Source organism: Dendroctonus ponderosae, unplaced genomic scaffold (assembly GCF_020466585.1).
Source record: "Dendroctonus ponderosae isolate FM_Combo_2020 unplaced genomic scaffold, Dpon_F_20191213v2 Dpon_F_20191213_8, whole genome shotgun sequence".
NCBI classification, from domain to species: domain Eukaryota; kingdom Metazoa; phylum Arthropoda; class Insecta; order Coleoptera; family Curculionidae; genus Dendroctonus; species Dendroctonus ponderosae.
In genome coordinates, this window is record NW_026019016.1 from 7,780,379 (window position 1) to 7,801,609 (window position 21,231).

Below are 21,231 nucleotides of genomic sequence, written 5' to 3' on the forward strand. Positions count from 1 at the left end.
GTAATTGTTGGAATTTAGACATTATTTGGAAAAAACGATATTAATTTGAGAACTTTGACGCCCTGGAGGCGTCATCAGAAACATGAGGCAACACTGGATATAAGCAAGTCTGGATCGTATGTACTATTTCTAGGTAAGAAATTTATTGAGAAGCGTTGTGCAGCCATAGAGTACGTAAAATAATATTTTACTTTCTCTATGTGTGCAGCGACTTCAGGGACACTCTGTATAATTTGTCAGTATATTCGAAAGTTACGTTGGAAAAACTCGCTCCAGCTTGTGACGTCACAGTCGATCAGCCTATGCTTTGTTACAACTTGTGCTGCGTCGACCACGCCTACACATTCAGAAAAACGACTTTATTTTTAAAATGCTCCGCAAATTACGAGATATATTTATAATTTTCGTAAACCGAGATTTGACTTTCTTGCAAATAATATCGAAAAACGCTCCTATTAATGAAAAGAGCAATCCAAATGTTTAAGGAGTTTTTTTTAACTCCCACCACCTTCTGTCGGCTGTCGCCTGTCGATTGTCGAGCATGTCGAAAGTCAAAACCTTCACTTCCGACTTGGCCATTTGCTTGTGATTTGCGTTGGTTTCTTGAAAGTTGCAGTTCTTTGTGTTATAAATTGAAATTAATAGTCTTAGAATGAGTGTTATCAGGTGAAAACGTGCATGTATTAAGACTCGATGATGGTCTTGGGCCATTCAATGTTCAGTTATTTTCCACAAACTGTTAAGACTCCGTCGTTCTGGTGCAAGTGCTTACCAAAGAAAGCTTCAAAGAGATTTGAAGCTTTCGAGGCCGCGTTCATGGAACTATGAACCTTGATTCGTTGTCTCTTGCCTTGTCACAAATCGGTTATTTAGTTGTTACATTAACTAAAAAGAACTACCAACAAGTAGTGGACGAACTAATTAAGGTTGGTGCATCCAGTTAATTTTAGACATGTGGAGTTGCCCCCGTTAGGTGCTAATTTAATATGATCAAAAAACGTAATTTTGGTTATGTTTTGTTTTTACCATGAGCAAGCGGTACGGCCTTTACTAAACCCATTAAAAATGTAGATATTTCATATTCAAGCTTTCCTATTACTACTTTTCAATTTCAAAGCTCATTGGTGAAAAGTATCCAGGTAAGAATTGATCATTGTAAATTTAGCCATTAACCAACGTGGTACCCTCCAATCAAGGAGCTATTCTATAGATAAAATAGTACTAGAAAAGGTGTTCAAACAGAGAAATGAACTGCGTAAGTTATTAGTTTATAGGTTGTTCTCTTCAACACATGCACTCACTATGTTGAACGATTAAAATACGATTTATGGAAAAGCCCGGAAATTAGCACCATGCCACCAAGGCATCCGCTATGAGTTTTTGCTGTTTGTATTAAGATTTGTATGAAACTGATTTTTTTTATTTTATAGTATTTTATTCCAGGTATTAAGTTTTCACTCATCAAGTATTCGATTCATCATTGACGCTGTTGACGAAAAACATTTTCTGCATTATACTGCTTTATTTAAATATCGAGTTTATGCTCTGAATTTTGAGGTTACATAATGTGCTACCACATTATTTCTTTACATTCACCTAGTTGAATGAGTCTCATAATGATTTTATATCTACAATAGACAATATTTACATAGTCGATTTAGTTTATTTATTTATATTGTATTTTATGCGTTTGTCTTTCATTCGCACAATCTATGATTGAAGCTGTTAGGTTGGAACACATGAAATACAGCATAACGAATAAAACTCATCTTAAACTTAATGTAGTTAATTAAAGTAAGCGCCCTTAGAATATAGAATTCCGGGTTTCTAGACGCTATGAGCTCATTGAAGGCCGTTTTAGCCTCATCTTGCTTCATTAAGCGTTTCTCCTGCAGGAAGTTGTCCAAGTGATATCTGTAGCCAATATGTATCCAATAAGTGATATCTGTAGGCGAAAGATCTGGCGGGTATGGTGGGTGAGCTCGAGCTTTGTAGCCTACTTTATGCAATTTTTATCGAGTAGTTAGTGAGATATGCCTCGCTTTGTCTTGGAGGAGTATTGGCCCATATCTGTTAACCAATTACAGGTCAACCAATGCAGGTTTCAATTTTTGGTGTATTTCGTTAATTTGTTCACATTACTTTACCCCTGGAACCACAGGATTCAGAAATTTGGAGTAAATTAGCCCTGCTGCACACCAGAATGATGACCACCTTTTCGTCGGTCGCGTAGATCGTAGACAATCTATATCTCCTCATAAGTCACAATTCGTCTGATAAAGGTCTTATTCTATTAAGAGATTATCTTTGTCCAATTTTTTTTTTGTCGAAAACCATTTTGGTTTTCTGCAAAACCGATCACAAAACTAAAAGTTTTTAATCGAAGCAAAGAAGCATTATTTTCTGATGATTTTCTTCTTTTTTGACAATATTAGGGTGTTTTTCGTCAAAAATTGCAAAATTAATTTTGGAAGAAAATTCGCCTTATTCCTTTTATTACACCTTCTTCAGCTTCGAATTTGGCGCAAAAACTAAATAATTCTATTCAGTTTTTTACCGAAAGTAATTAGGACTATACTAAAAAACGACCAGAAAGCAAAAGTGTAGAAAAATTATTTGGAAAATTGGCCGCCCTCATTGCTCTGAAGATTTTTAATGTTCCTATAAATTTTCAGGTCATTCCAGTTTTAACAAATTTCTATTAAGCAATTCTTTGTACGCAAAAATCGCATAATTTTTTAGTTTTAATTAAAATACTGGTAATATTCAGATATTTTGTGTGAAAAATTATAAGATACTATGAATGCTTTCACGGCCGGTTAAATTACATTTAGGAATGTGACTAAGACAGTCTTAGTCGGAAAGCACGGGAGATCACTTTGCCCACTGCCTCATCGCCTTTGAAAATGTCCACCGCAGTTGTGGACGAAACGTCAGGAAGAAATTCCGATAGACCACGGCTTCAAAGCCCGGAAAAGATTCCTAAATGTAATTATAAGATACATTTTATTGACACTCGCCTCCTTAACCGCTTTGTAAAAATGTTTGGAAAACTTTTTCAGATTCGAATTATGGACAAAACCCTAACAATTATTTCAAAATATTTCCCCGAACTGAAGAAGCGAAAGTTTATGGTCATTTATTTGGAAAACTCTTGGAAGCTTGAGTTTCTTCACTTTTAGGTCAATATTTCTAAACAGCACTGTCTCTAAACAGAAAAACTGCGTTTTTCCTAACGATTTACTGTAAAATACTGGGAAACTGAATCTTCTATGCAAAAAAATGAAGAGCTCGATTTTATAAGAAAACTCGTCGACTTTCTTTGGACTCAGTTCTGTTGCTGGGAAAATCTAGATTACCTTTTTTAGTAGTTTGATTAAAGTAGTAAAACGTTATTCAGAAAAAATGTTACTAACCCTTTTTTAGATGTGAAAATTCAAGTCTCGTAAAGCTCTAACAAATGAATTATAACTCTTTAACCGATGAGTTATAACTCGTTAACTGAGAGAGCGGCAACAACTCAATAGCGCATCTCAACACAGTGTTACCCAGGCCTAATACAAGGTGTTCCATGAGGAAGGGGCATTATTTTACCCACGTATTCTACGTCCGAAAATAACCCTAGTTTGCTAGATAAACTATACGTAACTCAAAAAATGCCTCTTTACGGATTTACAGTGTTGAAATTTAATTTAAAAATTGCAAAATTATACATTTCTTGAAAATGCATGGAAATATTTTCCATAGTTGGGGAAGATGTATGTTTTGCGATAAAATAATTTTGTTAATTTTTGGCGGTACCGTAGGTATCTGCTCGCTACCGAATTAGTTAAAGAAAAAAATGGTACGCCACTTAATTTTTAACTATTACAATTACTTTTGAAATTCCTTGTATTACAAATAAAAAATATCTTTTACATATTTACTACTACAAACGGTTAGGATTCTAAAGTAGGATTTGTGGTAAGTGCGCCAAATTGGACACATTTAAATGGGAACCACCGTTTTGTATTGGAGTAAGTAACATTTTAAACAAATTTTGCATTTTTTAAATTCAATATTTACCCTGTTTTTTAATTAAATTATTCTTTGTAAATCCGTAGCGAAGCATTTTTGAGCTTTTGTTTATTTAACAAACCAGGGTTATTTTCGGACGTAGAATACGTAGTTAAAATACGCTCCTTCCTCATGAAACACTTTGTATTTTATTAGGCAAAGTGTGCCGTGAAAAAGACAGTAAAAAATATTTAAGTTTTGACACACCAAAGGCAAGTGCCACTTCGTTCAATGAATCTCCGTACGTATTTTATCTGATATCGTATTTAACGCAAAAAAGAACTGCTTCGCCTGGTTTATATTTATCACTATGTTCTAATCAGTACAAGGAAATAAGTGTCCAACTTTGCTTCCGATAGACAAGACAGAAAAATAGTATGACATGTTTCAATATGGTTTTCTTGTGCTGAAGTTAGTCCGAACCTGACAAAGTGAAGGCAAAGTTGTTTTACTGAGTTATAGCCATGCCATACAAACGCAGCAGTCGAATCGTACACATTCTGTTTGTAAAGTATTTTATTCATAGCCTATAAGAAATCCGAATTGCTCATTATTCTCATTCTCTGTCACATCTTCAGCAATGCGAGGTCTTGTCAGTCTTGATAAAACATTGGTTTTTAAAAAGGACATTTTTGTTTCAAGATCTATAACTGTTACATTCGAAACAAAATTGTGGAAATAAATGTATTGTTGAATGTTTATGTTTCAAGTCCAGTTTTGGCGTGGCATCTTTGCGAGTGTACATTTAATACGAATAATAATCAAAAAATTCAAAAACAAACTAGAACATTGTTTGGAAAGCAATCGTGTCATATTTGGTTCAGTTAGTAATTAACTGATCAATAATGTGTAAATTTCTTAACATTATGTTTGTATAAAAATATCTCAGAATCGTGACACTTGTAGAAGCCAATGACATATACTGGAACTTGAATATTTATTTGCAGAAGGTTTGACCGTGAAAGCTAATGTGGCTAAAGAATAATAAATCATTAAAGTCTCCGCTAAATAAAGTTACAAAATCATATGCAGCATAAAATAAGCTGTACGTTATAAAGGAAAGTAGTTAGGATAGCAAATATCAGAAGAAATTGACAATGAAGAATTACCTTCATAAGTTTGGTAATTTTGAATTAATGGTTCATATATGTTTTATATCTATCTGATAAATACAAAAAATACAAATTTATTTTCATTACTGAAGGTATAACTGATAAACGAAAATACGTGGTTCCATACAAGTACAAGTACATAGTAGATAATTTTTGAAAATATCAACATTTCAATTTTATTTACGAATTGAAGAATGTCTGTACATGTCTTTAGAAATAAAAATGTATGGAATCTTGGTCTGGTGATATTGCTAAACACATGAGTACAAATCTGTTTCTGACTATTATTTTTATTTAGTTTAGTATATTTATTTGTAGCTAGCTCAATATTTCCATGTTGTTACTACTAGAAGAATGGCGATTATACACACTATACAAATATTCAAACTTTTTGGGTAAGATTAGCCCAAAGTCGACCAAGTGATTATAATGTTTAGTTTGAAGATACTGCTCAGGCATTATCTGAATCCTAGGCTGGCTTGTGTTTAAATCATTTATTTTGCCAGTGAATATAATTATATGAGGCAACCGTTTAATTAATGCTTTTTGTATGTCACGCAATGTGCCACTTAATTTTCCCATCTCCAATTCAAAATATTTTTAGCAATACTTTAGAAATTAATCTATTAGCGTAAAAACTAAAAACACACCAAATTTAATAACGTATTTTAATTTACTGCCAATATCAACTTAGTTATTATTCTTAAAAGATAAAATCCAGTAGAAACTTGCTCGGAATTCCTTCATTTCCTTGTCTCTGTTGATAATTTACTTCAAATTTACGGGTTCAGTCAATAATAATATATTTAATTCCAGATTGTAAACTTGCATGGTTTAGAAGCAGATCGTCATCTATTCCAATGTTTATATGGTGCTGTTGACTTCAGTGAAGCAAACAGCAAGTCTCAAGCATTTCTAGATCAAAGTGGTCGAGTTTTGAATACTCCCGCCTTATTGACGATCATTTGCCATATTACCAATTTTCCACTGACGAACGAAAAGGTACGGTTGTAAAGCCACTTATTTGAAACCAGCGTTTACTTTTTACAACATTTTCAATTACAATTATCGTTAACTTGCAGAAGAATCTGAAACTTGGATCTCAGTTCTTCACACAGTTCACTAAGTGTCTTCGATTATCATCCGTACGGGAAGTACTTTTTGCATTAGTTCTACGGAACTCTACGTTTCCCGAGATAGCTAGTGCTGCACATAGTCATCTTCGAACAGCTGTACCCCAATTAGTAAGATCTTACATTGGTAAGTTATGCAAATAAATGTTGTTTTCCTATCGTGAACTAGGATAATTTCACTGATAAGAATATTTATCATAAGAAAGAAGATGTGTTTTAGGAGATAAAAAATATCCAAGCATTTTTGATAATCAAAGTTCTATGTGGAAACGCTCAATTCAGTCATATCAAAGTTCTATGTGCAAACTCTATTCTGTCAAATCATTTCAGTTTTGTCGGAAACATTTAAACGTGCACGATATGTTAAATTATCTATTATATATACATTGGGTTTTTAGATACCGGGGGAAACCGACAATACGAAGAAAGCCTTCAGGAAACCAGTCCTGAACTGCTGCACTTAATTTTGTCATCAATTTTAGAGAGTCCGAAAGAAGTAGGACTAACCAACGATATCCACACGACTTTTCTAAACAGTTTGCAACGCGATTTTCCTAGAGATCAAGTTCCTGTTGTTCTAGCTCCTTTAGTTTACCCAGAACAAGCAGAACTGTTTTCAGAAATGTCTTCAGACGGACCTGGGTGGGTATATTGAGCAATTGAGTTTTGTTCATTATCTGGTTAACTCAGTTGTATAATTCAGAGATCAAATTATTTAATCGATTACTAAGCATGTTTGGGTTTTTAATTTTAGGTTGTCTGGAGGTACTCTAGATTCATCCTTATCGGATTTAGTCAAAGAATTGGGATATATTTTCACATCAACCTTAGAAGAATGTCGCAATTCAATTATAAAGCTCGGTGGTCGGGATATTGCTCCCTCCACAGTAGCCAGAGTCTTGGCGGTTATGTGCCGAACCCACACAGGACTAGATGATGCATTAGGTATGATGTGTTTTAAATTTAAGCATTTACGACTGAAAGTAGTCTACCAGATAAAATTAACCGTAGATGGAGATACCATGCTTTAGATGTTGGATAAATAAATGCATTGTTCATATCACAGTCATTTGCAAATTCTTTTATTCTCTCAGGAGCTTTCAAAGGATCAGAAGTGAGATCATGGAACATCGAAATATTTGTTCAAGCACTGAAGGAAATTTCGCCATCGCTTCAATGGAACAATGTTGTTTCTGAACTGGACCATCCCGAATTCGTCATTAAAGATAGACAAGGGTTGTGCATTTTGATTAGCGTTCTTAGACAAGGGTTTCAGTCATTAGGATTTCATCCAGGTAATTTTGAATATCGGATATTATGGACTCATTTGAGTATTTTTATTCTGAGTTAGAAAAGTTTACCAATTGTGCGGAATTTTATTTTAGATACGACGTTTCCAGTTGATCAGTTTTACAAGCGGTGGATTAATGTTGAAGGTCACTTTAGTTTGATTCAGCAAGCACTAAAAAATCCAGACGTTTTTTGCTTTGGTGATTACGCATGTGCTTCAGTGGCTTTGGATGCGCTGAAAACGCCTCCTGAACAGGATGGAAAAGAGTTTTCCAATTGGCGATCTCTCAATCTTGTTGAGTTGTTGCTGAGTATGTCCGAATGTGGACTGTATGCAGCGGTTCAGGACCTTTTCAAAGCACCTATTCATAGGTAAACACGTAAATATGTGCTGTTTACATGTAATTGCTGCATACGCAGCTTTATTATGATGTTTAATATATACTATAAAACAATATTTTCTAGCTGTCCAGATGTGCTGCTGCTAGCACTTCTTCAGATTTCTGGACCTATAACTTTACTACGCCAAGAACTATTGACCAATTTGATTCCCATTTTCTTGGGCACGCATCCAAACTCTGGAATTCTTTTACACCACGCCTGGCATACACAGACTCTCAATGTCAAACCTATTATTATGCACGCTATGTCTGAATGGTATACTAGAGGCGAATGTGATCAAACCAGGTAAGATCAGCTTTGCTTAAATATTTTTAATCCAAAAATAAGTAATTACACAGCCACATAACCAAATTTTTTTTGTTTGATCTGAAGGTACTTATAACCGGTAGTATTTTGGTCTGCTGAATGCAAATCAACGGTAAGTTTAGAGAGCATATCCTGTAGGATATGCGTCTCAACACCAGATCAAATAAAAAATTATGGTTGTGTGGATGTGTTATGTTTGCTCCAATTGCAAATTATATGTGATTGTTTTTTTCAGATTATCAAGGATTTTGGATGTTGCTCAAGACCTGAAGGCTTTGTCAATGCTGTTGAATGCACAATCGTCTCAGTCATATCCATTCATAATTGATCTTGCGTGTTTAGCTTCTCGACGAGAATACTTGAAGCTAGAAAAGTGGCTCTCTGATAAGATCAGCGATAATGGGGAAGGCTTTATTACAGCTTGTGTGAAATTTTTACATAGACGATGTCCGCAATTAGGAAAGGTATAACGAATAAGATATTTTCTGGACGAAGAAAGAATTAAATTTCTGAAAACAATTAAATTATTAATTTTGCAAAATTAAAATGGCTCTGTTTATTCAAATTTTAGGAAGACAGTTTAACTAAGCCGGTTCCCCATCTGCCGGTCGAAACTTTATCAACTATTATTTTTTGCCTGCAAAGATGCATAACCAATGTTAACCCTGAATTGCATGAAGCCATTGTCAGCGTGATCAATGGTTGCTCAATGGCGTTAAAAAGCAGACAACAGAATAGCAACCCTTTAATGAGAGCAAGGGGTATGGATGGCAATGCTATGAATCAGACGGTGTTTGCAGGGCAACTTTATGGTCATGCTGGAGTGGAGCAGTTGCAAAATTTAGGCACAAATTTATCAAATATGACTTTAGCAGGTAAGTGACAGCGTATTGTTATAGCATCGTATAAAAGGTTATAGTTTTTATCATGTGTTGCCGCGCATACGAAGTATCTTAATATACCGCATTTAAAAATATATTTTTTGTCTGTACGTTTGAAACTGACGAGAGTTACAACGCCATGGGAAAGGGATAATGGTTGTTAATTCTTTATAATATTATATGCAATATATTTCATATTGCAGGTCCCAGTAATAACGCTTTTAACCTGCAAGGCGGATTAGGCCCGATAGTCCAGTCTCCTGGTTCTCCCTCCAGACTACTAGGTAGTGGCCCCTCAAATAGTCCGTTTCCGATTATTCCAATGCAACATCAAGGGCCAGTTGGTACCAGTTCTTCTTTAGTACTTGGTATCAACCCCATTAATAATATTGGACGAATAGGTGAGTAGCCCTCGATATTATATTTAGGTTGGAACCAGCTTATGATGAAATTCTTCAAAAGCTTTTATTCTATTGATCAAACATTTTCTAATTTTCTGGTGATTTTTGTATTTCGTTTGCAGGCCCCGTGGCTAATATGGAAAAGTCTCGAGCACAAGAATATAACCCATTTCCGGAAGGAGCATCCCATGTTTCAAAAGACATTGAGGATGAAGCTAACAACTATTTCCAAAGAATTTATAATCATCCACCACAGGCTAATCTCTCGATTGATGAAGTATTGGTCATGTTGAAAAGATTCCAGGATTCTCCAAGTAAAAGGGAAAAGGAAGTGAGTATTGTACATAATTCAAATTTGAAGCAAGCTTAAGCGTGGGTTCAACTAATCTCCACCTCATTCTGAACTCGTACTAAGCTTAGCGCTGAACAACTACAACCCAAATTTTTACTTGTCTTAAACTCCGCTTCAACTTGAATGGAGATTGAATTAATTTCGTACCACCAGCTTTTAGTTACAATTAAGCATGCCCATTGTATGTTGCACTTGTAGGTATTTAATTGTATGTTGAGGAGCCTCTTCGAAGAATACAAATTTTTCCCACAATACCCCGACAAAGAACTGCACATCACCGCCCAATTATTTGGTGGAATAATCGAAAGAGGTATAGTTGCCTCTTACGTAACGTTAGGTCTTGCTTTGAGATTTGTATTGGAAGCCCTGAAGAAACCTGAAGGTTCGAAAATGTACTATTTCGGAATTACTGCTTTGGATCGTTTCAAAGGGAGACTTAAAGAATACCACAAATATTGTGAACATGTCAGAACAGTACAACATTTTAGGTAAGTTTTCAACAACCACAAATTCATGCGAGCCTCATTAATACGTAACTGCTAAACGCTGAGCTAAAGTAGCTATGAGTGAAGTCCGTTTTGGATTGGGGTTTATCTTGGACACAGTACATACAGTATCAACTATAAATACATATTTTTTACTACAACTTTTCAGCGAATTTCCTCCGCATTTGCAAGAGTACATCGAGTTTGGACTTCAGGGGTTAGAACCGCCTACGAAACCAGAGGGTCCAGTTTTACCTGCCAGTTTAGCAGCAATGCTAGCGCCTCCAAGTGCTAACGTACAGGTTTATAAAGGAGCCTCCACGGTAGGAAGCGCAATTTCATCTACAAAATCTAGTACTACACCAGGAAGCACAATAAGCACTAGACCGTCAATAGCTAATGCTACAAACATAGACACGCTGCTTGTAGCTACAGAAAAGGAAGAAAAAATAATTGCTCCACCGGATACACTGCAAGACAAAATAGCTTTTATTTTTAATAACCTGAGCCAGTTAAACCTTAAGGTGAAATGTGACGAACTTCGAGAACACATATCGGATGAATATTATCCGTGGCTGTCCCAGTATCTGGTTATGAAGAGAGCCTCGATTGAATCGAATTTTCACAGCTTATACTCTAACTGTGTGGATACCTTAAATATAATCGAGTTGTATAAGATGGTTGTAAAAGAAACATTTAGGTATGTATCAGAATTAACTATACTTCTTCTTCATAAAACCATAATGGTCTTGTTTGAGAGCTTAAACTACATTTTGTCACAAGTGCATATATTGATGTTTAATATGGCTTTATTTTTTTCCAGAAACATTCGCGTCCTACTCAGTTCGGACAAAGCAATAGCCAATTTTTCAGACAGGTCTCTGCTGAAAAATCTGGGCCATTGGTTGGGAATGTTAACTCTCAGTCATAACAAACCGATTTTGCAAATCGAATTAGACTTGAAATCTTTACTTGTTGAAGCCTATCATAAAGGTCCCCAGGAACTGCTATATGTTGTTCCTTTTGTTGCTAAGGTTAGTGTCTAATTAGCGACTTAATTACGCTCGAACTAGAACGAAACTAATTTTTTACTTTATAACCATGAAACCGTCTGCGAAACTTGCAGTTCTGATCTAACAATGCCAAACTATAATATATAATAACAAAAGCTATTTTGTTTTCAGGTTCTCGAATCGTGCTCTAAGAGTAAAGTTTTTAAGCCTCCGAACCCTTGGACGATGGCATTAATGAATGTACTGGCTGAACTGCATTCTGAATCAAATTTAAAGCTGACTCTGAAGTTCGAAATTGAAGTTAGTATTTTAATAATTACATACAAATAAAGATAAGAAAAGTTGTCTTTAAACATTAAATCAGATATGGGAAAATCTACGAAACTTTTAGATTCGCTGTATCTCGTTAATATTTTTTTTAATATAGTAAAATCTAAATTCTGTGTTGCTGTTGGCAGAAACACATTAGTATTAGTATTTTGGTCACTGGTAAATATTTTCCTCTACGAGATATGAAGATACATTGAATCATAAATATCAAAATCCCCCAAAACAGCTAATTTAAACCTGTAACTTTTGATATAGGGGACTTTGAGTATAGGTGTATACCCACGTATCAACTGTAACTTTTTCAGCAATCCACCAAATCGTTTCAAAATTTGACCACTTTTAGTTCTTTGATAGACAAACTAAACTAAAAAACTAGGTTTGGGTATCGCTTTTCATGGTTTTCGAATCTTTATAGCTTTTTTTATTCATAAGCGTTCAGCAAACGAGGTTTTACAGCAAACTATTTTTATAATTTTGTCATTATTGTTTCTGAAAACTCAAACATATCAATTTATCAATAATGTATGTGCTCTTTCTTTTCAAAATAAAAAATGTGAAAATCTGAAGGTTCCGTGAATTTTCCCATATACGTATTATGTAGGAGTAATTTAATCGGTATTATATAATTGAATTCTTAGGTGTTATGCAAGAATTTGGAAATTGATGTAGGTCAACTGAAGCCTGCAATTTATCTGAAGGACCCGGAGAGAATAAGAAAGATCGAGTACCAATTATCTCAGCCGATCAAAAAAGAACAAAATATGTCTGCTCACGGAAACCAAAGTACAAATATGGCGGAGCCTGAACTAGTGAATATTATTGCCGACCGCAATAGCAGTTCGCCGGTAATTCACTTTATTTCATACTATTTTCAATATTTCCTTTTTTATTAAATGTAATTTTTTTCCATATTAGCCATATTTAATTGTCCTTTTATTATGACATTTAATGTTGGGAAAAAATTATTCTGATTTTCAAAGTGACGAATTTGTAATTAGACCACACAAATCTATATCATGATCTATATGATGATCATGATCACGATTTTTTAAACCAAAATCATTTGTGTCTATGGCTTGGAAAAGGAAACCTAAATACAAATGTGAATAATTATTTAATTTCCATTATGGAAAATCGCTTTTCAATGATATTTTCTTTGTATCTACAGGCAATGCACAACATTAGCACAACACCGACACCCGGTTTGGCCATGCCAGAGCCCCGATTCAGTTATGGAGATATAGTGACTAACAGTATGCAGGCAATTCAAACGCATGCAGTAATTTCATCAAACGCTGTCTTGTTCCAAACTCAACCCCAACTGAAGGCTTTAGCCAAAAAAGCCATAGAACTTGCTGTACAAGAATGGTTGCCACCCGTGTTGGATAGATCGGTTAAAATTGCCCTTCAAACGTGCGAAGCTATTATTCGAAAAGATTTTGCATTGGAACCTGACGAAGAAAAAATGCGCATCGCTGCCCACTTAATGGTGAGTACTTTTGCCGCTTCAGATTAAGTTTAGCTTTATCGTATAAAAACTCAGTACAACTTTAAAGTCGCAAGTCTAAATCACTTTTTGCCTATATAATAACGAGCTTGTTCGTCAATTGATCATTTTGATTTATATGCGAAGTTGCGCAATTTTTCTTTGTTAATGAGATAGAAATAAACGCAGTCAAACTGAACTAAAGTAGTTTAAACGTTGCAAAGAATACTCATTAATTATAAATATTACATGCGACAATACCATAAAATATAAGTCAACAATATGGGACTAAAAAAATTATGCACCTACACGGCACCCAAGGGCAAAGGAATGTTTCACTTACCGAAAGGTGCATCGTGCTACCTGGAAAGAAAGAAAAACTTTTTTTAGTATAACTGAAACTTGGCCCATAGCCCGATTATTTGAAGCCAGCAAAGGAATGAAAGGAAAATGTAAGAAGTCAAAACTGCAGTTCATTCTCGAAAAACTAAGCTCAGTTGAAGGAAAGAAATGTATAGGTAGAAATCCTTCTTACCAGATCTCCGCAAGCTGCCGCCCCATCAATTTTCTACCCCTCAATCCACAGTCGTGTAGTAAACGGGCAGGATGATGTACCGAACTCATTTCATTGGCACCAAATAATTTTATATATACCGGCAAGACACCAAGAACCGACGACATATCATTCGTTGCCCGCTATACACTGAATATTCAGTCTGCTTATGGAAAAAACTCATGCGATATGAAGGTTTATTAGCTGCCGAGCTACAGAACTGCGATGGTGATATAATCATTTTCTAGTCGCCCTTTGTATGACTCATTGCTTTACTATGTAGTTCGATTTCGTTTTTTTTTGTTTACAATATTGTAGACAGTTCCAGTTTATACGGCTATATTTTCAAACGCAAGTGTCTCATTCAAACTGGTTTTGAAAATCGTCGTAAACAAAACCGTTTTCTCAGCCAAATGTAAACAACTTCAATCATGGGGTGGAATAGACTTTTTTATATAAAATTAAACGCTATTACTCGGCTTAGTTTTTTGCTCGATTTTTATGAAACTCAGTTTCATATATTGTGTAAAGTCGGCCTACATGGCAGATCTACATTCAAGCCATCCAAACTTTGACTTCCAGCAGCTTTGATCTTTTACCGCTGGATATGCTGTGTAAATGTTGCCAAAATTATTTTGCAGAATGTCCAAACGATACAAAATTCGTAACAGTTCAAAGATTTATGTAGAAAGTAGTAACAACGTCAATCCAACCAAATTTACAGAGTGTAATACAGAACGGCTTCTTAACGAATGTTTGAGATGCGCTTGACGATATCTTGCCTTAATATTAAGAAATTTACTTAATATTAAGTAATAATATATTATATTATAAATCAATGTCCAGAAGTGAAATCGCATTCAATTTGTTGAAAAAATTCCGCCAAAATTGAGGTTTTATAATGATATAATCGTTCCCTTGGCCGTCTTGCGATGAGATTACTTCACTTTGCAGTTCGAAGTTTTTTTTTATTGTAGACTATTTCGTAGAAAGTGTGTGTTCGCATTTTCAAAGACAAGTTTCACGTTCCGCTTCAATCCGCTTCAACTTGGGGGAATAGACTTTTTATGGGAAATTATATACCAGCTTTTAAGTCAGTTAATTACTCGATTTTATAAATCTTTGAGCATGTTTATGTTGTATCTGGAGACTTGAATGCTTGTTTTGAATTTAACAAGAGCACCGGAACTTGATTTTCACGCCATTTTTCTGAGAATCTGAGTTTATACAACTTAATATGTTGTGCCAAAGCGGCCTTAAATCCGGATCCGTATTCAAATCCGGTCTAGATTTGTGAATGTTTTCGTCTGCTCGGATCTGCCGCATTAAGACCGACGGAATATGTAACTTGACTTTGAACGATCCGAGAGGAATGAGTCCCTTAATAGATTTTTGTGAAAGTTTTACAGCTAATTGTTGTGTGAAGGCGGAAAAATTAAATGTGCAAATATTAGTTAGATTGGTATTATGTTACTTTAACGGAGTAGTGCGATATATATAAAATATCCTAATTTTTTACAAGTAATGCTTGCAAAAGATTCTCTTATAATTTTATCATGGTGTATCGTTCTATAAATTGTCGTTTTAATTAGCGTATGGTTATTTATGCAACTTTTATTTTAGGCACGGAATTTAACAGCAGGAATGGCAATGATAACCTGTCGTGATCAGCTTTTATCTTCCATAAATACACATATGAAACAGCTGCTTAATACGAATTTAGTTACTCCCAGTATTCAACAAAAGGAAATGATCGACCAAGCTGCCAACGTGATTGCTAATGATAACACGGAACTGGCTTGTGCTATAGTGCAGAAAACTGCAATCGAAAAAGCTATTCCTGAAATAGACAAACATCTAAGTGGCGAATATGAGCTTCGAAGGATTGCCCGAAAAGAATCAATGTGGGTTCCGCAAAGTAATATGTATGCATTTTTGTTCGTAGCGAAGTTACAGGGTGATTCAAAATCATCACTCCTCTGGAAGTGTTGCCTGGGGCTAATGAAAATCAATCATTCTTGCAAAAAACTAACATTCGCTTTAAACGAAATCCTAAATTGGGCCACTATACATTTTGTTGCGGCCGCAAAGGACAGTTGCTTAAAGGTCTTTGCACATTATCAGATACAAATATACAAAAAATATTATTAAATGGTTTACATATGGACCAGATAGATTCATTTTGTTAGGCACATATCGTATGAGCCACATCAAAAATTTGAACACGTGGTTCGGTTGCCAGAATCGAAATACTTCATTCCTGAAACGATAAGTGCCTGCTAATGTGCATATACCATTATGCGTAAATATGAGACTGTATTTAGTTAAAAAGTAAATAGAAAATATTTTCAAAGAAAAATTTCACAATTAAAAATGCATATGGATGCCTAATTTTAAGCAAGCTCAGATGATTGTATTTTGAAGGATATCTCATGTTCGGGTTTTACTTTCAGACGCTATTGTGATAACTCGGCTTTGACATATCAAGCTGAACGTATGCCGGAACAGATTCGGTTGAAAGTTGGAGGCCTAACTAGTAGCCAAATGGCTGTTTATGAAGAGTTCGGGCGCAACATACCAGGATTTCTGCCGAACGAACGAGATACTACTCTTGTATCTATTCAGGCTCCGATCTTAAATTCTTTGGATACTCAACCGCAACCGGTTTCATCATATCCAATGGCAGTAGTCGGTGATTTTGCTATTCACTTACAAAAGTATGTCCAGGACATTGAACAATTTGTATCTCTCATCGGCTCCCAGTCAAATGCAGTTTTGAATGATCGAATGATGCGTCTGCGGCTGTGCATAATAAGTTCATCACGAGTTAGGGATGTAAACGTTACCCCACCACAAGCTCTGGTTCAAAAGTGCGTGGAGACCCTTCAGGATTGTTTGCACCCGAATATGAGCGAAACGGATCCCGTTGTGTTGCGATTCAAAGAAATTGTCTTGAAAATTTTAAAAACTATTCAAGGTAATTATTTTGTAAATTGGGATTAATTAAGTTTTGTAATTTGCGTTTTTATTAATATTTCAGGAATCTTCAGCCAAGAATGGGTCACCAAATTGGTAACAAGATGTTTGATTGAAACTCGTGAAGAACAAAGATACAATCTGGAAGCTGTTGACACTCTCATCAAAGCCTCATTGGTTAACGTGCCTCAATATGATTTGGCATTAGCCCAAGTACTAGAAGCGAACTTCAACTATATTGGGCAAAATTTCGCCATCCAGTTAGTTGAGCACTTTCTCATAAATGAGAGGTAAGTTCATACAATATGAAAGTAAACAAAATATATTAATGTATAATCATCGAACGCAAATAATATAGGTAGATTAATTTCTAAATATTTAACTTTTCTGCAGGCCTGCACAATTCAGCGGTCAGGAATTTGAGTTTCCCAATACAGTCGACTTCTTAGTAAAGATACAGAATCACACTAGACAACCACCGGATGGACTAAATACAATTTTAGATTTATTAAGACAAAACCAAGATAGCACGTTTTGTGGAGACCGCTCGATTGGACCAACTGTACACATACACTCCGGGATATTGCAGGTAGATGAGGTAACTTCTTAATCCAGCAGGCTCTTTTACTTCATTTTATCAACGAAGAAACGTGTACTTGATTTGAGATCCACTGAAACACTAATTGAGGTTGGCAGAGGTATTAAAATTTGAAGGTTTTCTTGTACTGAAGACAATAAGAACGATTAATAAATAAAACAGCACTTTGTCAGTTTTTGTGATTATTTAGGTCTAAAAATGTTACATCCACACTATTGTTCCGATTTTATTGATTACAATTAATGCTCCGGTCATGCAGTTCTTGGATAAACTTTCGGGATCTACGGAATTTCTGAAAGATTTTCGTATCTGTGCAAATCAGGTGCAACAATATCGTGCTACCAGTTATTTTTGCGCATTTAAATGTTTTTTGTCGTTCTGACACCCGGAATTATTCATGACATTTGCAATTCAATCAATACTTTGGATTGTTTAGACATAATATTATCTTCTATTCGAATATCCAGTTAAAAATGTACAAGTTGTTTTATCACAGTGGAATGTTCGACAAATAGATTACCTTGCGTAGGCTAATGAGGGACAGATGGTAAGACGCCATTAAAGAACTTGAGTTTTGTCTGTCTGAAAGCGTTTAAAACAAAACAAGAACACTTTCGGACGTAAGGAAAATATACGGGAATTTCTTATTAACCTTTTGACATAAAAAATGTATTTCAGATTACTATCAAACGTTTTTAATGACAGTGATTTTTTCTTATGAAGTTTCGGCTTATCTGATTGTTGGATGGCTTATTGAATTGTTCCTTTCTAATTTAAACACACCTTAATGTAACATGGATTACATGGTGTTAGAAATATAATTGAAAATATTTGAGAGATTATGAAGCTCCTGTAAATTTTTGTTTCGTTGTACTTTAGCGTTTGAAATGACGGTAGATTTGAAAATTACTTTTCGAAATGTAGATTTCAAAGGAAATTTCGCAGAGTAAAACTATGATATGATTTTTGCTCGTGAATTCGTTCGTTACACCCAGTATAATGAAACTGAAAATCAATATTTTATCTAAAATATTGGAACACTCATAAGAAATAATCATCAATTTATCACATCTTCTTGCATTAGATGGGAATTGGCATATTCGGCCTATCACTAACTCGTGCAATATTTTTCAGGTGCGCACTCCAAATTACGAAGATCCCCCAGGACTAGTAGACAAAACTGAGTACTTAATCAGAGAATGGATTAATATTTACACTACTCATCAAGGTCGCGATTCGACAAAGTCTTTCAGCGTTTTCGTGCATCAAATGAATTTACACGGAATTTTGAAAACGGACGATCTCATTACTAGATTCTTTCGGTTGTCGACGCAGATATGTATTGATACGTGCTACCGAATTTTGTGTGACAAATCCACTCTTAATTCAACTGGTGGAAGATCTAAATGCTATCATACTTTAGATGCATTTGTTCGGTTGGTGGCTCTGCTTGTGAAACATTCAGGAGAAAGCTCCAATACAACTACTAAAGTTCAACTGCTTAATAAAGTGCTGGGGATAGTTGCCGGAGTACTCTTGCAGGATCATGATAATAGATTGGGCGAATTCCACCAGATGCCTTATCAACGAGTCTTCACGATGCTCTTTTTAGAACTAAATGCTCCAGAACCAGTGTTAGAAGCTCTCAATTTTCACGTTCTGACTGCATACTGTCACACCTTCCACATTCTCCGACCTGCAAAAGCCGCCGGCTTTTGTTATGCTTGGCTAGAACTCATTTCTCATCGAGTTTTTATTGGACGAATGCTTGCTACGACACCTCAGCAGAAATGCTGGCCGTTGTATTCACAGTTGCTTGTTGACCTATTCAAATATTTGGCCCCATTCTTGCGCAACGCTGAACTGGCAAAGCCTGTGACAATGCTGTACAAAGGTACTCTGAGGGTACTATTAGTGCTTCTTCACGATTTCCCTGAATTCTTATGTGATAATTATTACGGCTTCTGCGATGTAATTCCACCCAACTGCATTCAAATGCGAAACCTGATATTATCGGCCTTTCCACGCACTATGAGATTGCCAGATCCATTCATCCCCAACCTCAAGGTTGATATGTTGCCTGAAATCACCTACGCTCCCAGAATTCTAACCAACATAGCCGCGACGATATCGCCACCACAGTTCAAAAAAGATTTGGATTCCTATTTAAAGGCAAGAGCTCCAGTCACTTTTCTGTCCGAGCTTAGGAGCAATCTGCAAGTGTCCAACGAGCCGGGAATTCGATACAATATTTCACTCATGAATGCGTTAGTATTGTATGTTGGGACACAGGCTATAGCTTACATCAAAAACAAGGTAAGGCAATATGCAGCTTGATAAGTTTATTGGACATTTTCTGTGCAAGTTTCAGCATCAAATCATGTTGATTGACTATCTTAAATTGAACAATTGTGTTACAGAGTCACTCTCCAAGTATGTCGACAATAGCACACAGTGCCCATATGGATATTTTCCAGAACTTAACAGTTGATTTGGATACGGAGGGCAGATACCTATTCTTTAATGCGATGGCGAACCAACTGAGATATCCCAACAGTCATACGCACTATTTCTCGTGCACATTTTTATATTTGTTTGCTGAAGCTAATACTGAAGTAATTCAAGAGCAAATCACCAGGGTATTGTTGGAACGATTAATTGTAAACAGACCTCATCCGTGGGGTCTTTTAATAACTTTCATCGAGCTGATCAAGAATCCTACTTACAAGTTTTGGCAACATCAGTTTGTTCATTGTGCGCCGGAAATTGAAAAGTAAGTTTTTTCCAGATAAAAATGTTTACGTGAGGGGATATAGCAATAACAGAAAAAATGAACGTTTGGAAAAGTTTTTGGGGGCCCGTTGCAACCTGCAAAACTTACAAGGCGGTGCATGTTCAGACGGAAAACAATCTGAATATGTTGTTTATCCACCTTTAATGTTTTTTTCGTAAATAATTATTTTCCAATTTTTCTTCAAAACAGTTATAACTGCGCTATCGGGATTCGTAAAAATTTGTAGCATACCAAAGTACTGTCTGAGTTTTAAATTTTGTTTTGTTCTCGACTGATTGCCAATTTTTTAGAGCAATTCAGTCACTTTTCCGTATACGTCTAGGGTGCCAGCAAGTGTGAACACCCTGTATAATTAAAGTGATCTCGCCATTACAAGGATTATGCGACCTAACATTTAAAATTGATTATAGGCGTCAGTTCCTCGTACGAATTATTAATTATTGATTAAGAGTAACACACGAGGCATTCAACGCCCGAACAGTTACATAACGAGAGATAATGTGAATTTTAAACTCTAAATATCTGAGTCATTTCTGTGATACTTCTACCAAAATACATTTTCTTCATAAAAAACATGTACAATGCGGTTATACCATAATTTATATTTTTGAAGCGCCCACTTTAATGAGTATAGAATTTTATACGGGATACGGGAAATTTTTCAAAAAGTCAATATCAAACTACATACTCAGGTATTTTTAATCAGCTGAATTACGAAAACCGTCCATTTTCGGATTGATTAAATCATGTTTGACCTTATACAATGTGTTATCCAGACAAGCTGGATTTGTCTCTGAAATCTAAACGGCTTTATTTCCAGATTGTTTGAATCGGTCGCCCGGTCCTGTTTCGTGAAGACAACTGTTCAATTATCACAAGAAGGAGAAATACACGAGTAGCGGAATGTTTCGTCTGTCAACGGTTAATTTGTAGTGATAAGATATGTATGTGTTTAATTAATATATCTTGTAAATATTAGTTATTGTATTAGAAATGTATTAAATTTGGTTTTCTTGGTATATTTGTATAATTTCATTGTTTACATCATTTACTAATCAGAAAA

General features: G+C 35.3%; 1 protein-coding gene across 4 annotated transcripts; it reads left to right on the plus strand.

The window, feature by feature from the left end:
* The first annotated feature begins 536 nt into the window (after positions 1-536).
* LOC109534470 (CCR4-NOT transcription complex subunit 1) lies at positions 537-21,185 on the plus strand. 4 transcript variants are annotated; one of them, XM_019900153.2, is made up of 25 exons: positions 537-926; positions 5,985-6,170; positions 6,251-6,428; positions 6,700-6,943; positions 7,056-7,246; positions 7,396-7,596; positions 7,687-7,963; positions 8,057-8,278; positions 8,535-8,763; positions 8,871-9,174; positions 9,384-9,581; positions 9,704-9,912; positions 10,132-10,421; positions 10,588-11,118; positions 11,242-11,452; positions 11,603-11,731; positions 12,400-12,606; positions 12,930-13,250; positions 15,424-15,725; positions 16,254-16,777; positions 16,841-17,066; positions 17,170-17,365; positions 18,509-19,690; positions 19,795-20,147; positions 20,989-21,185. In XM_019900153.2, exons 1-25 carry the CDS (start codon positions 825-827, stop codon positions 21,065-21,067), a joined length of 7,092 nt encoding a protein of 2,363 aa, XP_019755712.2. In that variant the 5' UTR covers positions 537-824; the 3' UTR covers positions 21,068-21,185. The 4 variants fall into 4 exon arrangements, with proteins under 4 accessions (XP_019755712.2, XP_019755711.2, XP_019755714.2 ...); XM_019900152.2 differs by having other exon boundaries at positions 538-926; positions 17,170-17,374; XM_019900155.2 differs by having other exon boundaries at positions 538-926; positions 15,424-15,704.
* Positions 21,186-21,231: the final 46 nt, after the last annotated feature.

What these genes read in the sequence shown, in the direction of transcription:
- LOC109534470 (XM_019900152.2), top strand. Translation starts at nt 825, where the DNA reads ATGAACCTTGATTCGTTGTCTCTTGCCTTGTCACAAATCGGTTATTTA. An exon ending in TAGTGGACGAACTAATTAAG is followed by an intron (nt 927 to 5,984) that starts GTTGGTGCATCC and finishes ATTTAATTCCAG; the next exon opens with ATTGTAAACTTGCATGGTTT. An exon ending in TGTGCGCCGGAAATTGAAAA is followed by an intron (nt 20,148 to 20,988) that starts GTAAGTTTTTTC and finishes CTTTATTTCCAG; the next exon opens with ATTGTTTGAATCGGTCGCCC.